Source organism: Notamacropus eugenii, chromosome 4 (assembly GCF_028372415.1).
Source record: "Notamacropus eugenii isolate mMacEug1 chromosome 4, mMacEug1.pri_v2, whole genome shotgun sequence".
Taxonomy (NCBI): domain Eukaryota; kingdom Metazoa; phylum Chordata; class Mammalia; order Diprotodontia; family Macropodidae; genus Notamacropus; species Notamacropus eugenii.
In genome coordinates, this window is record NC_092875.1 from 468738452 (window position 1) to 468751662 (window position 13211).

A 13211-nucleotide genomic window follows, 5' to 3' on the forward strand; every position below is an offset into this window, starting at 1 on the left:
ACCAACAATGAATTAGTGTTTCAACTCTCCCACATCTTCTCCAACATTTGTCATCTTCCTGTTTTGTCCAAATACCTTTTAAAATGACTCTAAACAAATTCTAGAGCAGAAGACCACAAAAAAAGATGGTGAAACAAATTTCTAGCCCAAGACAACTTGGTAGGTCAGCAGGAAAGGTCTGTTGCATCTGGGTGAGAGGGGAGAATAGTCCAGAGCAGGCTGTGCCAGCACAGCCCAGACCCCAGTAAACCAGGAGCAGGTGTTGGGAATGATTGAATCTGCAACAGCAGTGGCAGAAGCTGCTCCTGGATCTCTCAGCCCATAGATAGTAAGGGGGTGGAGCGATTGGTCAGAAGGAGATTACAGAGGTCTTTCTGCTCACACTGAGGCAGGACTTTTGCTTTGCTCATACTCAGATCTGGATCACAGTCCTGGGTGGTAGTTCCAGGATGAAGAGGAGCACTAGCACACCAGAGCTTGTGGCCACAGTGGAGGAGGGACCAGGATAGAAAAGAGCATTTATGGTTGCTCAAAGACCAGGATACAGACCAGGAAAGGAGTAAAAATGTCTCTTAGATCACACCACCTTGGAAGGACTGAAAACTTACAGGTCCCCAGAAGTATCTCTGAAAACAGCTGCACAAAACTCCTGAATCTTGAGACAGTGCACCCTCCATGCTGGAAGCAGAGCCCCACTTTAAGAAACAGTTAAAAGTCAAGTAATAGATTGGGAAAATGAGCGAACAGAGGAAAAAAATTCTGACTATAGAAAGTTATTATGGTGACAAGGAAAATCAAAATACACACTCACAAAAAGACAACAAAGTCAAAGCTCCTGCATCCAAAGCCTCCAAAAAAAAAATATGAATCAGTCTCAGGCCATGGAAGAACTCAAAAAGAATTTTGAAAATCAAGTAAGAGAAGTAGTGGGGAAATAGGAAGAGAAATGAGAGTGATGCAAGAAAATCATGAAAAAAGAGTCAACAGCTTGCTAAAGAAGCCACACACACACACACACACACACACACACACACACACACACACACACACAAATACTAAGGAAAATAACACCTTAAAAAGCAGACTAGGCCAAATGGTAAAAGAGGTCCAAAAAGCCAATGAAGAAAAGAATGCTTTAAAAAAGCAGAACTGACCAAATGGAAAAGGAGATCCAAAAGCTCACTGAAGAAAATAATTCCTTAAAAATTAGAATAGAGCAAGTGGAAGGTGATGACTTTATGAGAAACCAAGAAGCAGTCAAAGAAAACCAAAAGAAAGAAAAAAATGGAAGACTGTGAAAATATCTCATTGGAAAAACAACTACCCTGGAAAACAGATCCAGGAGAGATAATTTAAAAATTATTAGGCTATTTTAAAGTCATGATTTTAAAAAAAGAGTCTAGACATCATTTTTCAATCACTAATCAAGGGAAAACTGCCCTAATATTCTAGAACCAGAGGGTAAAATAGAAATTGAAAGAATCTACCAATCACCACCTGAAAGAGATCCCAAAATGAAAACTGCCAGGAATATTATAGCTAAATTCCAGATTTTTCAGGTCAAGGAGAAAATATTGCAAGCAGAACAATTCAAATATGGTGGAGTCACAGTCAGGATAACACAAGATTTACCAACTTCTACACTGAAGGTTTGGAGGGCTTGGAATATGATATTCCAGAGGGCAAAGGACCTAGGATTACAACCAAGAATCACATACCCAGCAAAACTGTAATCCTTTATGGGGATAAAACAGATATTCAATGAGACAGAGAACTTTCAAACATTCTTGATGAAAAGACCAGAGCTGAATAGAAAATCTAACTTCCAAGTATAAGATTCAGGAGAAACATTAAAGGTAAACAGGAAAGGGAAATCCTAAAGAACTTAACAAGGTTAAACTGTTTACATTCCTACATGCGAAGATGACATCTGTAACTCACAGGACCATTCTCATTATTAGGGTAGTTAGAAGGAGTATATATAGACAGAGGGCAAAATTGTGAGTTGAATATGATGGGACGATATCTAAAAAAATGAAATTAAGGAGTGTGAAAGAGGAATGTAGGGGGAGAAAAGGAGAGGAAGGATGGGGTAAATTATCTTACATAAGAGGCAAGAAAAAACTTTTACAGTGGAAGGGAAGGAGATGAGATGAGGGAGAGAGTGAAGCTTACTTTCATCAGAATTAGCTCAAAGAGGGAATAATATACATATGTAATTGGGTATAGAACTCTATCTTAGCCTACAGGAAAGTAGAAGGGGAAGGGGATAAGAGAAGGGGGAGATGTGACAGGGAAGAAACAGTAGGAGTAGTGCAGGGAGACTTCACAGAGGAGGTGAGACTAAGCTGAACATAGAAAGATAAGTACAATTATGACAGTGAATATCTCATTTTGGTTGGAAAAGAAGGAAAAATAGTGGGAAAGAAGGCTAAAAGGAAGATTGAGACAGCCTGTGGAAAGCCTCAAACGTCAAACATTTTCTTCACAACTCTGTAAGGTAGGTAGTACAAGGAATATCATGTCCATTTTAGAGATTAGGAAACAGAGGCTCTGAAAGTTTGAATGATGGACTTAGCAGTTTTTTAAAAATCAAGTTTTTTTCCCAGGTAATTTTTTTTCCTTTATCGATCACTGTTATTGAGTTCTTATTCCTGATTTTCCTGTCTAGTCTGTTCCATTGATAACTCTCCTAACTTTGATGCTTGCTGCTTTATATAGTTTGAGATCTGGAAATGCAATTCCTTTTTATCTCCACTCCACCCCCCTACTCCCCACACATTTTAAAAATTTTCCTTGATAATCTAGATATTTTGTCCTTTCAAATGCATTGTTATTATTTTATCAAGTTCCATAAATATCTCCCTGGTAATTTGATTAGTACAGCATTAAAAGTGTAAATTTATTTCCATATCATCATGACCCAGGGAGCACTGAATTATTCCCCTGTAAATTTAAGTCTTTTTTATTTCTTTAAGGAATACTTGTATTTTGTGTTATCTTGGGAGATGTATCCCTGGATACCTTAATGCATTTTGTAGTTATTTGGAAGGAAATTTCCCTAATATTGCTTGTTGCGTTTTGTTACGTAGAAGTGTAACTGATTTTGAGGATTGATTATGTAGCCTGCAACTTTGCTGAAGCTGTTGTCTCAGCGTCCTTGCTGAGAGCTTTATCTCCTTTTAACCTATCCTTATGCCTTCTGTTTTTCTTGTCTGATGGATAGCCGTTCCAAAGCTACATCAAATAGTGGGGAGAGTGGGCATCCTTGCTTCACTCTCATTGGAAAACGCAGTGTATTTCCGTTGCATGTGACGTATGCCTTTGGTTTTAGATGGATGCTTTTTAGAAATTAATAAAACAGATTCCTCTGTACATACACGTTGTAGGGTTTTTAGAAAAATGAGAGCTGTACTTTGTCAAAGACTTTCTGCATCCATTGATATACTTGTGGTTTTGGATGTTGTTTAATATTATGTCATTTTCCTAATGTTGAACCACCTTTATATCCCTGGTACAAATGTCTTGGTCATAATGATTTCTTGGATACATCATTATAGTCTAACAGGAATAAAAAAAATATAAATTACTGACATTGGTTTGCTGTTTATTGTTCATCATAATGTAGTTTCCTTGTTTATTCCTTTTTAATTTTTAATTTAATTTTATTTTTTTTGTCAAAGAGCATGATTGCAGCCCCTGTTTACTGTACCCAGATGGCTCAGGAGGAGAAGGTGAGGCTGGTGACTTTGCGCAGCCCTCCCTCCCTCAAATCAAAGTCAACTGCAAGTCACGTCATCATTGATGTCATGGTCCTCTTTGAGAACAAAGGACAAACACAACCTGTGAGTGAGCAGCAGCCTCTCCCCTCTCTTCAGCTGTTCTAACCAGGGTCCAAAGCTGCCTTGTTTTCCTTTGGGTTTGCTGACTACATTATTTGCTCAAAAATCAAGCCTTAAACTCAATTCACTTTGGACCTCATAGACTGGACAAGTCCCCACCCACCTGGCACGGAGTGGATGCAAAAATAACTAATGGTAATTATTTCTTTTACCTGAACTCTGAGGGTCTTACCCTCCCAGTTTGATTTTTTTTTTTAAAGGGGCCATCTCTTGAGTAACTTAAAGAAGCTTATTCATTGAATGGGTGTCTCTCTCAAAGTGAGAATGCTTTAAGACCTTAGCCTGAAAGGGCCAGGGTCCCCCATTGCATCCTGGGCCATCTCCAGTTGTCTTGATGAATATCAGGCCACTGGATCCAGATGTCTCAGGAGAAGAAGGTGAGGCTGTGACCTTGCACGGCTCTCCCTCAGTCAAATCCAAGTCAACTGCAAGTCATGTCATCCTCTTGATGTCATGGTTCTCTTCAAGAACCAAGGACACATGGACACACACACACACACTTTTTAGATTAACTTGATGTTTAGTAAATTTTTCTTCATCTTGTTTTGTGTATGCCTTTGTTTTTTAAACGTTTTATGTAAGCAACAGAGTGTAGGGTTTTGTTTTCTTATTCAATCTTTTTCATTATATTGGATTGGTTAACCTATGCATCTCTAAAGCTATGAGTTGTTAGGTGTAAGTTTTTTTCTTGTTCAGGTATCATTTCCTGCCTCCACCCACTCCCTTCTGCTATAAATACTATGTCTCATCAGTTGCTTTAGCACACTCTTTCTTTAAGGTGGCCCGGTTTCTACTGGAATTCATGTTTTTTCCTTCACCCCTCATCACTGCCTCCCACATTTTCCTGGTTCCCTTTGGATTTTTGCTTATTAATTCCTTTTTCTTTGTCTTTATCTGGATTCTTCCTCTTTTCCCCCCTCAGTCAAGTAAATTCCTTTCTTCTCCTCGTCTTCTATTTCTCTTCATTAGTTTTTGTTTTTCAAAGTTTTCTTGACCCAGCGATATCGCTTCTAGGACTGTATCCCCAAGAGATAAAATGGAAACAGGTCCCGTAGACAAAAATATTTATAGCATCTCTCTTTGTGGTGGCCAAGAACTGGAAATTGAGGGGATGCCTGTCAATTGGGGAATGACTGAACATGTTGCGGTAGATGAATGTAATGGAATACTACTGAGCTATAAGAAATGATGAACAGGAAGACTTCAGAGAGGCCTGGAAGGACTTATATGATCTGATGCTGAGTGAAAGGAGCAGAACCAGAACTTTGTGCACAGAAACAACCACAGTGTGCGAGGAATTTTTCTGGTAGACACAGCCCTTCACAGCAATGCAAGGACCTACAACATTTCCTAATGGACTCTTGAGGAAAAATGCCTTCCACAACCAGAGAAAGAACTATGTAACTGGACTGCAGAATGAAGCAGACCATTTTCTCTTGGGTTATATTTTGTTTTTCATGGTTTCTCCCATTCATTTTAATTCTTCTATGCAACATGACTAAGGTGAAAATGTATTTAATAAGAATGTATGTGTAGAACCTATGTAAAATTACATGCCATCTCAGGGAAGGAGGGGGGAGGGGAAAAAAATCTAAGATATATGGAAGTGATTGTAGAAAACTGAAAACAAATTAACAAAAAATTTTAAAAAAGTTTTCATTGGTGGAGAGTCATCCTATTAGACAAATACTATTTTCTGGAAAAGAAAAAATAAGACAGTGCAACTGACAGGTGCATTGAAAAAGTCTGAAAACTTGTGGCTCCACAAAGGTCTAGGTCAGGGCCTTTCATTTGAGTGCATTAATTTTTAAAATGTCATTTTTTGAACCCCTTTCCTGACAGCGTTTTTTTACTCTGTTCATTAACCATCCTGCTACAGACCTTCATTCCCCTTATAATTGTCTGGTCTATTCTCTGTATTCCTCATGTAATCATAACTTCCAAGGTCTCCCTTCCAGATTCTCCCTTCTCGGCAGTTTCAGCCCCTTCAATGTAAACTGTCCCAGATTCCCCTTTTCCATTGTGTCTCTCTTCCAGAAAAATTCTTGATTGCCACAGGTGACAGAGGATGCTGCCCCTGGGCAGAGCCCCCACCACACTCCTGATAATGTAGTGGACCCGCAACCTATATATCTGCCCGATTACCTTCTTTCTCCATTTGCCTCAAAAAATCTCCGAGTCCATGCCCTCCTTCTCCCCCAGGTGCCAGGTACCCCTGGAGCTCTAACTTCCTCCCCGAGAGGCAAGTTTCTTTTTCTTTTTTCAAACATCAAATTCCCCAGACAACATCGAGCACAAAGTCTCCCATCACCCTTCATAGAATTTGTCTCTTCCCTGATAAAAGCATTCATCAAGGGACTCCCTCTCACCACCAAAACAAGACATCCTTCCTTCCCCTACCCCTTCTCCCCTGCCTTGTAAATGCTCCTCTTCTGGAGACCACAGGATCACCTTCCTTTCGTTGCCAACCTTCCGTCACACTTAACTTTTCTCCATGTTCCCCTTTCCCTTTTCATGCACCCTCCCATTTTTTTTTTAACATATTATACAAAAAATGGTTCACCTGTAGGCAGGGTGACCCCAAGGCTGTCTCTTCACTGTCACCTCCACTTCTTCCTTCACTATCTTCTTTCACACGTTTAAGAAACGAGTCTCTCATTGGTCCCTGTTGTCACTGTTGCTTTTGCCATCCTAGGCTGCCGAATTTATTCATCACTCCTGCATTTGTTGTCTTGGGGTGTTTGAGAAATAAATAATCACTTCAGCTGTTTTTTTTTTCACCTCCAGGAATGCTTAAGTGCTTCTTTATTACTAAAAGTCCATCTTTTTTGACTTATGGCTAAGCCCAAATTTGAACAGGAGGTAGCCCCAGGTGGCTTTCTGAGCTCCAAAGCTCTTCAGAATACATCATTCCACTTCCTCCTGCATTTTGGGGAGGTTTTTCCAAACTACAATAGTATTGAAGCATTTCTGCAGTTCTTAAAGAACTATATAAATGCCAGTTATGACTATTATTTCTTCTTGACAGTTACACATTTCCATAGTTAGGAAGCTTAAAAAGCACTAGATGAATTTGTGGAAGCATTATTCGTAGTAATAACCCGGATAACAAGGCAATCTTGTTGGGACATTTGCTAATCATATAGAAATAATCATTGTTAAAGGACTGCTGAGGCTCCTTCAACTTCTAGAATCTTAACATTCAGTGAAACGGAAAGAAGGCCAGTACAGGCTAGCATAACCAAGAAGAGTTTAGCTCTACATTGAAGTAGGTTTATTCTAAGTATGGAAAATTATGAGATTCTCAGAAATTTTGTCTGAGGGCAGAAAACACAAACATTCTAACAAAATGGCCTTGCCAGAAACTTTTAAGTTTAAATAAAGGCACGTTTTCAAACTGGAGGGAAACACTTCAGTGAACTTACATCAAAGGTGTCAAACAAGGAGGCCATATAACACTGCCAAGTGAGGAAGCCTGAATCAGATTAAAATATAATTTGGAAACAGGTGACAAAATAAATACAAATACAATAAAACACAGATAATATATTTAAAATCTAAATCAGCATGAAGTCCCTCCAGATCTTACAAACAGATTAGTGGTCCCAATTCTATTTGAGTTTAAGGTATCTGGTCTACATTTCCCCCAGAGCTAAATTTATGATTAGAAAAAATATCAAAAGGTTACATATGTTTAAAAGCAGTTATCCAGGCTCAAACATTCCTCTATAAAAGTTAGTATTTCTGTGGTAAGTAAGCCTCTTAAAGGACTTTATGAGAGAGGTGTAGTTTATAAAGAATTAATTTTTATAGTGGCACAAACTGAGGAGATATGAGAATATTCTTTCCTGTATAAAAACCACAAATCTGGCCATTTTCCCAGCACAGGATCTTCAAAAAAATAATCCACAGGGACATTTCACTAAACCCCAGGCCACCTGTCTTTCTGAAAGTGCTTGAAAATAAAAGTTCTCTCATTTATTTATATTTATCCAACAAAACCCTGTGTGCTCCAGAGAAAAAACAGAATGGCTCTAATTTTCTATTGGTTTCTCAAAATCCATCTTGGGAGAACACTGGCTCAATTTAAAAAAAAACAAAACAGGCAAGGAAACACATTTGTCCATAATATTTTAATACTTTTTCCACTTTTAAATACTGGTTTTAATTTCTGATTGTAACAAGGAAGATCCAATTTTTCTTTTAACATCAGGATCATAAAGCTATCATAGAACAGTTACACTCTACACACTCTCAAGGTACTTGAAAATGATTTATGTTTTTGAGTCTGCAGATGAACAATGACAATTATCCTAATACATCTTGATCTGTACAACTGTGACAAAATATTGGTGAAAGATTTTTAACTTAACAAAGTGATTGGCTTAAAGAGAACCCACAAAGCTTCACAGGAGAACCAGCTCAGCCCAACGGAATAAAGCTGACAAAACAATTATTTTCAAATAATGAAAATTTCCTCAAAAGTAACTGACACTGATATATAGGTATACTAATTCATTGATGGGAACTGACAAAATGGGAAAAATCACTCCTTCTCCTTACTTACACACACACACACACACACACACACACACACACACACACACACACACACACACACACACACACACGCGCGCGCGCGCGCAACATCCCCAGGCACAGACACAGACACAGAACTCACTCTGGCTGTTCCTGTTATCAATCCCAAGCAAAGCCCTGCATAGTCACCTACTCTCTTAAAATTCAGAGTACCAAGTTCCAAGTGAAATATGGCATCCTCCTGTTCCGTACCCTGGCTGTGATGCACAGGGACAAAGCTCCTGATTCACCAATATTTTGCACATTTTAGAATCCTGCAGTGTCTCTATCACAGCATAAAGGGGTGTGAGGAGAGATGTGGACGGAGAAGAGAGCAGGAAGATACAAATCTAAAAGTTATTATCTTAGGTATGAGAAGTAAAAATGATCTGGGGAAGGAAGCATCCTTGCTACTCAATATGTGGGAATTAGCCTTATGAAAATAGCTCTACAGGTTCTGAATATTGACTAAGAAGGTTAGTACCTCTTTTGTATTGTGAACTCTTTCCATATTCTCTAAATCTCACCTAACTCTGATTGGGTAGGGTTAACACTAGTGAAGTACTAGTGCACTCATTGAAAAGTTATTTATTTATTTAACAAATAGCATCTTTAGTGTAATCATTTTATTTACAGATAAATTGCAAAAGTACATCACATTTAGTGCAAATGCAACTGATCTTAAGATTTATATGCTGCTTCTGTAAACTTTCCGTATCCTTGTAAAATAAAGCTATCCAATTAAATTACTAAACAGTTATTTGACTGTGTTCATGATAGTTATCAGAAATGGAATATTTATAACTGGGCATAAAGAATTTTTTCCAAGTTCCCATCAGTGACTATGGTGAATGAAACTTTTTTTTCCTCCCTCCCCCAACCTGATTGTAAAAGAAGACAGATATGTGAGGTATAAATTCTTCTCTTTGTAACATCACTATATCAAATGTTCACTGGTGATGTAAACAGATATCATTGTTTTTGTCTCATTTGCCTTACTAGTATTACCACCATATAGGCACTTTTCCACATATTCAAATCGTGAACAGCATGTTTCTGTAATAAGGCATATTCCATGCAAATAATTTTGAGAAAGGCAAATTAAAAAATAGAAAAATTTTATGGAGCATGAAATCTGCGTGCATGTAATGGAAGCACGTGTTTATAGAAGCATTTTCTCTCTTTGTACAGAATAATAAATACTATTATATCTGATGCAAGTAATTCTCTTCCAGGATTGTGGAGATTTAAGTGATCAGCCTCATCCCGTCATTAAATTACCTTGCATTTAACATCAAGAATCCATTATCATGTATGAAATATATACAGGACATGTTTCATACTATATGACTTTACAAAAAAGTATCAGACTTCTATTTCTACTGAGATGCATAAGCCAGCAAACACCCATGAAATGCTTCTGCGTTCTCTCTCAAAGACATCACCACCAGGAAGATTCTGAAGTTGGCAGTCATTTCTACTTCTTTAAGTACCATTTTCTGCCTCAACTCCAAGCTTTAAGGTTGTTTACAGTCATCTAAAAAGTTATTCTACATTTAAATTTTCACAGCAACTAAGGGGAACTCTGCAATTAAAACTGAGCAGAATCCTTTACTGTTCAATGAAGGTTCTGACCAGGAGGCTATAATAACATAACTCACATTTTCTATGCAAACTTCACAACACAGTTTTGAGACCAGAATCGGAAGGACCAGTAAACATGCCTGTTTTTAAGTACTGGGAATGTTGTCAAATGTCAAACTTGTAAAGTCTGATCTACTTTAATAAGTATTACAGTGCATCCTTTTGCAATTTCAGGAAAACATGAGCTCAATAACCTTAATCATCTTGCCAGGAAACAGTTCTCTCTACACCCAAGGAGGGAGAACAGATGCTGTTGCTGTTTTCAGGGAGGCAGTCTCTTACAGGTCATAACAGAACCACTCTAGAAATTGCCAAACTGTGTTCATAAAAACAACCCCAAATAACTACTGCACCATACACAACTGAAAAACACAATAGAAATATAAAGACATCTGAGAAAAAAATAAAGCTTTTCACACTTCCTCCATCAGAACCAAAGTTCATCATGAGAGTAAGACCATAGAAAAGGCAAAGTCATTGGTTATGGACAGCCCTCAGTTACTGAGACATATACAGGACAAGATGATTCATTATAGAAATGAGCAGCAACGGACTCTATGATTATACAAAGCAAAATCAGAAAACCTGGCCACCTAGAACTGACTGCAGGCCTGAAAGAAAGAACCATACCCTTCATGTTTGGTGCACACAAAGCACATGTGTCCTTACCTTATGTGTCTGCACACATAAAACCCAACACATATGTGAGGCTCTTAAGCAGGGCCATAGTAAAATTAAAAGCTTTGCAAAAATGTCCCCAAATTAAAGGATTAATTGCCCAGTTTGTGATTCAAAGTCCTCCCTCCCCCAAAGCAAGCAAATAAAAATATAGCCATATACATGTATCATTACATGTATTTATAGTTATACACTAAGCAGGGAGAGCTAGCAGGAGAGCTAGTGTCGGATGTTCAACGTCAACGTATTGCAGGGTTTCTTCATTTCAGTGCACAAAGCCAAGGTCGTGGGTTGTAGATCCTATGTTCCAGCTCAGAGCATTCATTTTGGTTAACTCCTCCAATATGGAATGTTCACACAGCCTTGCTTTAGTCACTGCAAAATGTACAAGAAGTTTAAATGTGAGTAACATATTAACAGGAAGTCTTTAATAGACCACTTGAATGAGTTGCTCCTACCCACTGAATTCGCTAACTTTGCTGTGCTACTGAAACTGCTGGGACCCCAGAATTATAAATGTAGAGCTGAAAGGCACCTTAGAGGAAATTTAACCACCTTACAAATGGGAGGAAAATACTCAAGAAACTGAATGGGATAAAGCAGAAGAGACAAAGAGGAAGGTCTGTGGGCCAGAAATGGAGATGGATTTTTGGTTTATTCAGTAGATAAACAAGAATAAATATTACCAACAAGAAATATATCACTAGGCTGAGTAAAAATCATTCCCAAGCACAGCACTTTTCAAAATGTTTCAAAATTGATGCTCGGGGGACACAAAATCTTATTAAAGGCTGGCTATGTCTGAAAAGGACAAATGTTGTTATGAACCAGTTAAACATTTCTAGTCAACTGATCTCTTGGACGATTCAGATAATCTAACATGTCAAAAATATCTTAACACTTAATATCAGTGTCTGGCAATGAGCTTCATTTTGTCAAGAAAAAAAATCAAATCCACAATATAAAACAAATAAGCAGATGCAAACCCGAATCACCGTAATCACTATAATTTTAGCTCAACTGATCAACTCAACTCCATGAATTCTCTAATACTTACAAAGGCTAGGAACGGTAACATTTCTAGCCTCATCTATCTCAAAAGCAAATGATTTGTTTTGAAAATACTTTTGACATTAATGGCTGAACTTATTTTTTTACACTTATAAAGGGAAACCACGAAATACGCACAGAAATAGGAATACCTGTTAACACTAGAACAAAATTGGTTTCCCTGCAGTTTTTTCTTGGACATAGGATGTGAAACGCTTCAGAAACTTGGGATACTCCCGTTTCGCCACTGCCCTTAACACTGAGGCTGGTGCCCATCCTCCAGGATTCACTAAATCAAAGAAAGAAAAAAAAATCATTAAAGCTCATACTTAAGAATATTCTCCAATGCACGAGCTGACATCAACATCTATATGTCCAAGCTCTCAAAATTCTTATGATGAGATTCTTCTTTCAACCTAGCCAAGACTTCCTAAGTCTAGACTCATTAGTTCTTTTAAGGGCTCAAAATTACAAGATTAATAGTCATACAACATTAACATTTTAAGTACTAGCAAATAATGAACTCTCTACTTTATAAATATGGAATGATACTTTTCTGGAAATCATTTAGCTGCAATCTCAACCATATCCAAAACATGATTTAATCTACAAAAATATCATTTATGCTCATAACTTCTTAGGAATTATGGTGACTGAAAGCAATAGTACTGGATAAAGTATCAAGGGAGATGGGCTTTAGTCCTTGTTCTGCTACCTGCTGAATGTTCTTGGCCATACCTCTTCTGGACCTCACTAGGCTCTTCTGTGAAGAGATGCTCTGGGGTCCCATTCAGTTTTGTAAAATTCTATGATTCTATGAATTCACTTACTGTGTAAAACCAAGCAAGCTGACTGAGGTCTAGCTCACTGAAAGTAGTTACTTGCCTCTCCCCTTCTGGTTCTAAGAACTATGAATAAATGTACTACTGTATAAAACATGTACATACAATAAACATTCAGACACAGCAAGGGTAGTATCACCAAGGCCAGCACTTAGGAGACAGGAACAACAAGGCATTCCTTTTTTTTTTCTCCTAGTCTTAAATTTTACTTGGTTACATTACTTCAGGACAAGGGTTACTTTCTCTCTCACACTCAGAGATGTGTGAGCATGTAGAAGTAACACGGTGACTAGACACTAGAGGAAAAAGTAGTCTACATGTGACTGGTTCCATGATTAGAATTTCAGTTACTACAAAATGATATTTGCTAATTTAGAATAATCATACCAGCTGTACAGCATCAGAAATATCTGCCTCTTAAAAATTAATTATTACCAATGATTAACATAGTCTACTGCCCTCTAGTTTGGGTCTTGACACTGGATTGAGAAAAGCAACTGCCAAACAACTAGACAAA

General features: G+C 37.9%; 1 protein-coding gene across 5 annotated transcripts in view; it reads right to left on the reverse strand.

Moving 5' to 3' along the window:
• Positions 1-8016: 8016 nt before the first annotated feature.
• CERT1 (ceramide transporter 1) overlaps positions 8017-13211 on the reverse strand; it is a 165658-nt gene continuing 160463 nt past the window's right edge. For 2 of the 5 annotated variants that reach the window (XM_072606369.1, XM_072606370.1), the window contains 2 exons: positions 12005-12141; positions 8017-11177 (listed from right to left, as the gene is read on the reverse strand). In XM_072606369.1, the coding sequence (XP_072462470.1) occupies positions 12014-12141 (128 nt within the window). In that variant the 3' untranslated portion in view covers positions 8017-11177; positions 12005-12013. The remainder of the gene's footprint in view (positions 11178-12004; positions 12142-13211) is intronic. The other 3 variants (XM_072606372.1, XM_072606371.1, XM_072606373.1) reach the window with 2 other exon arrangements.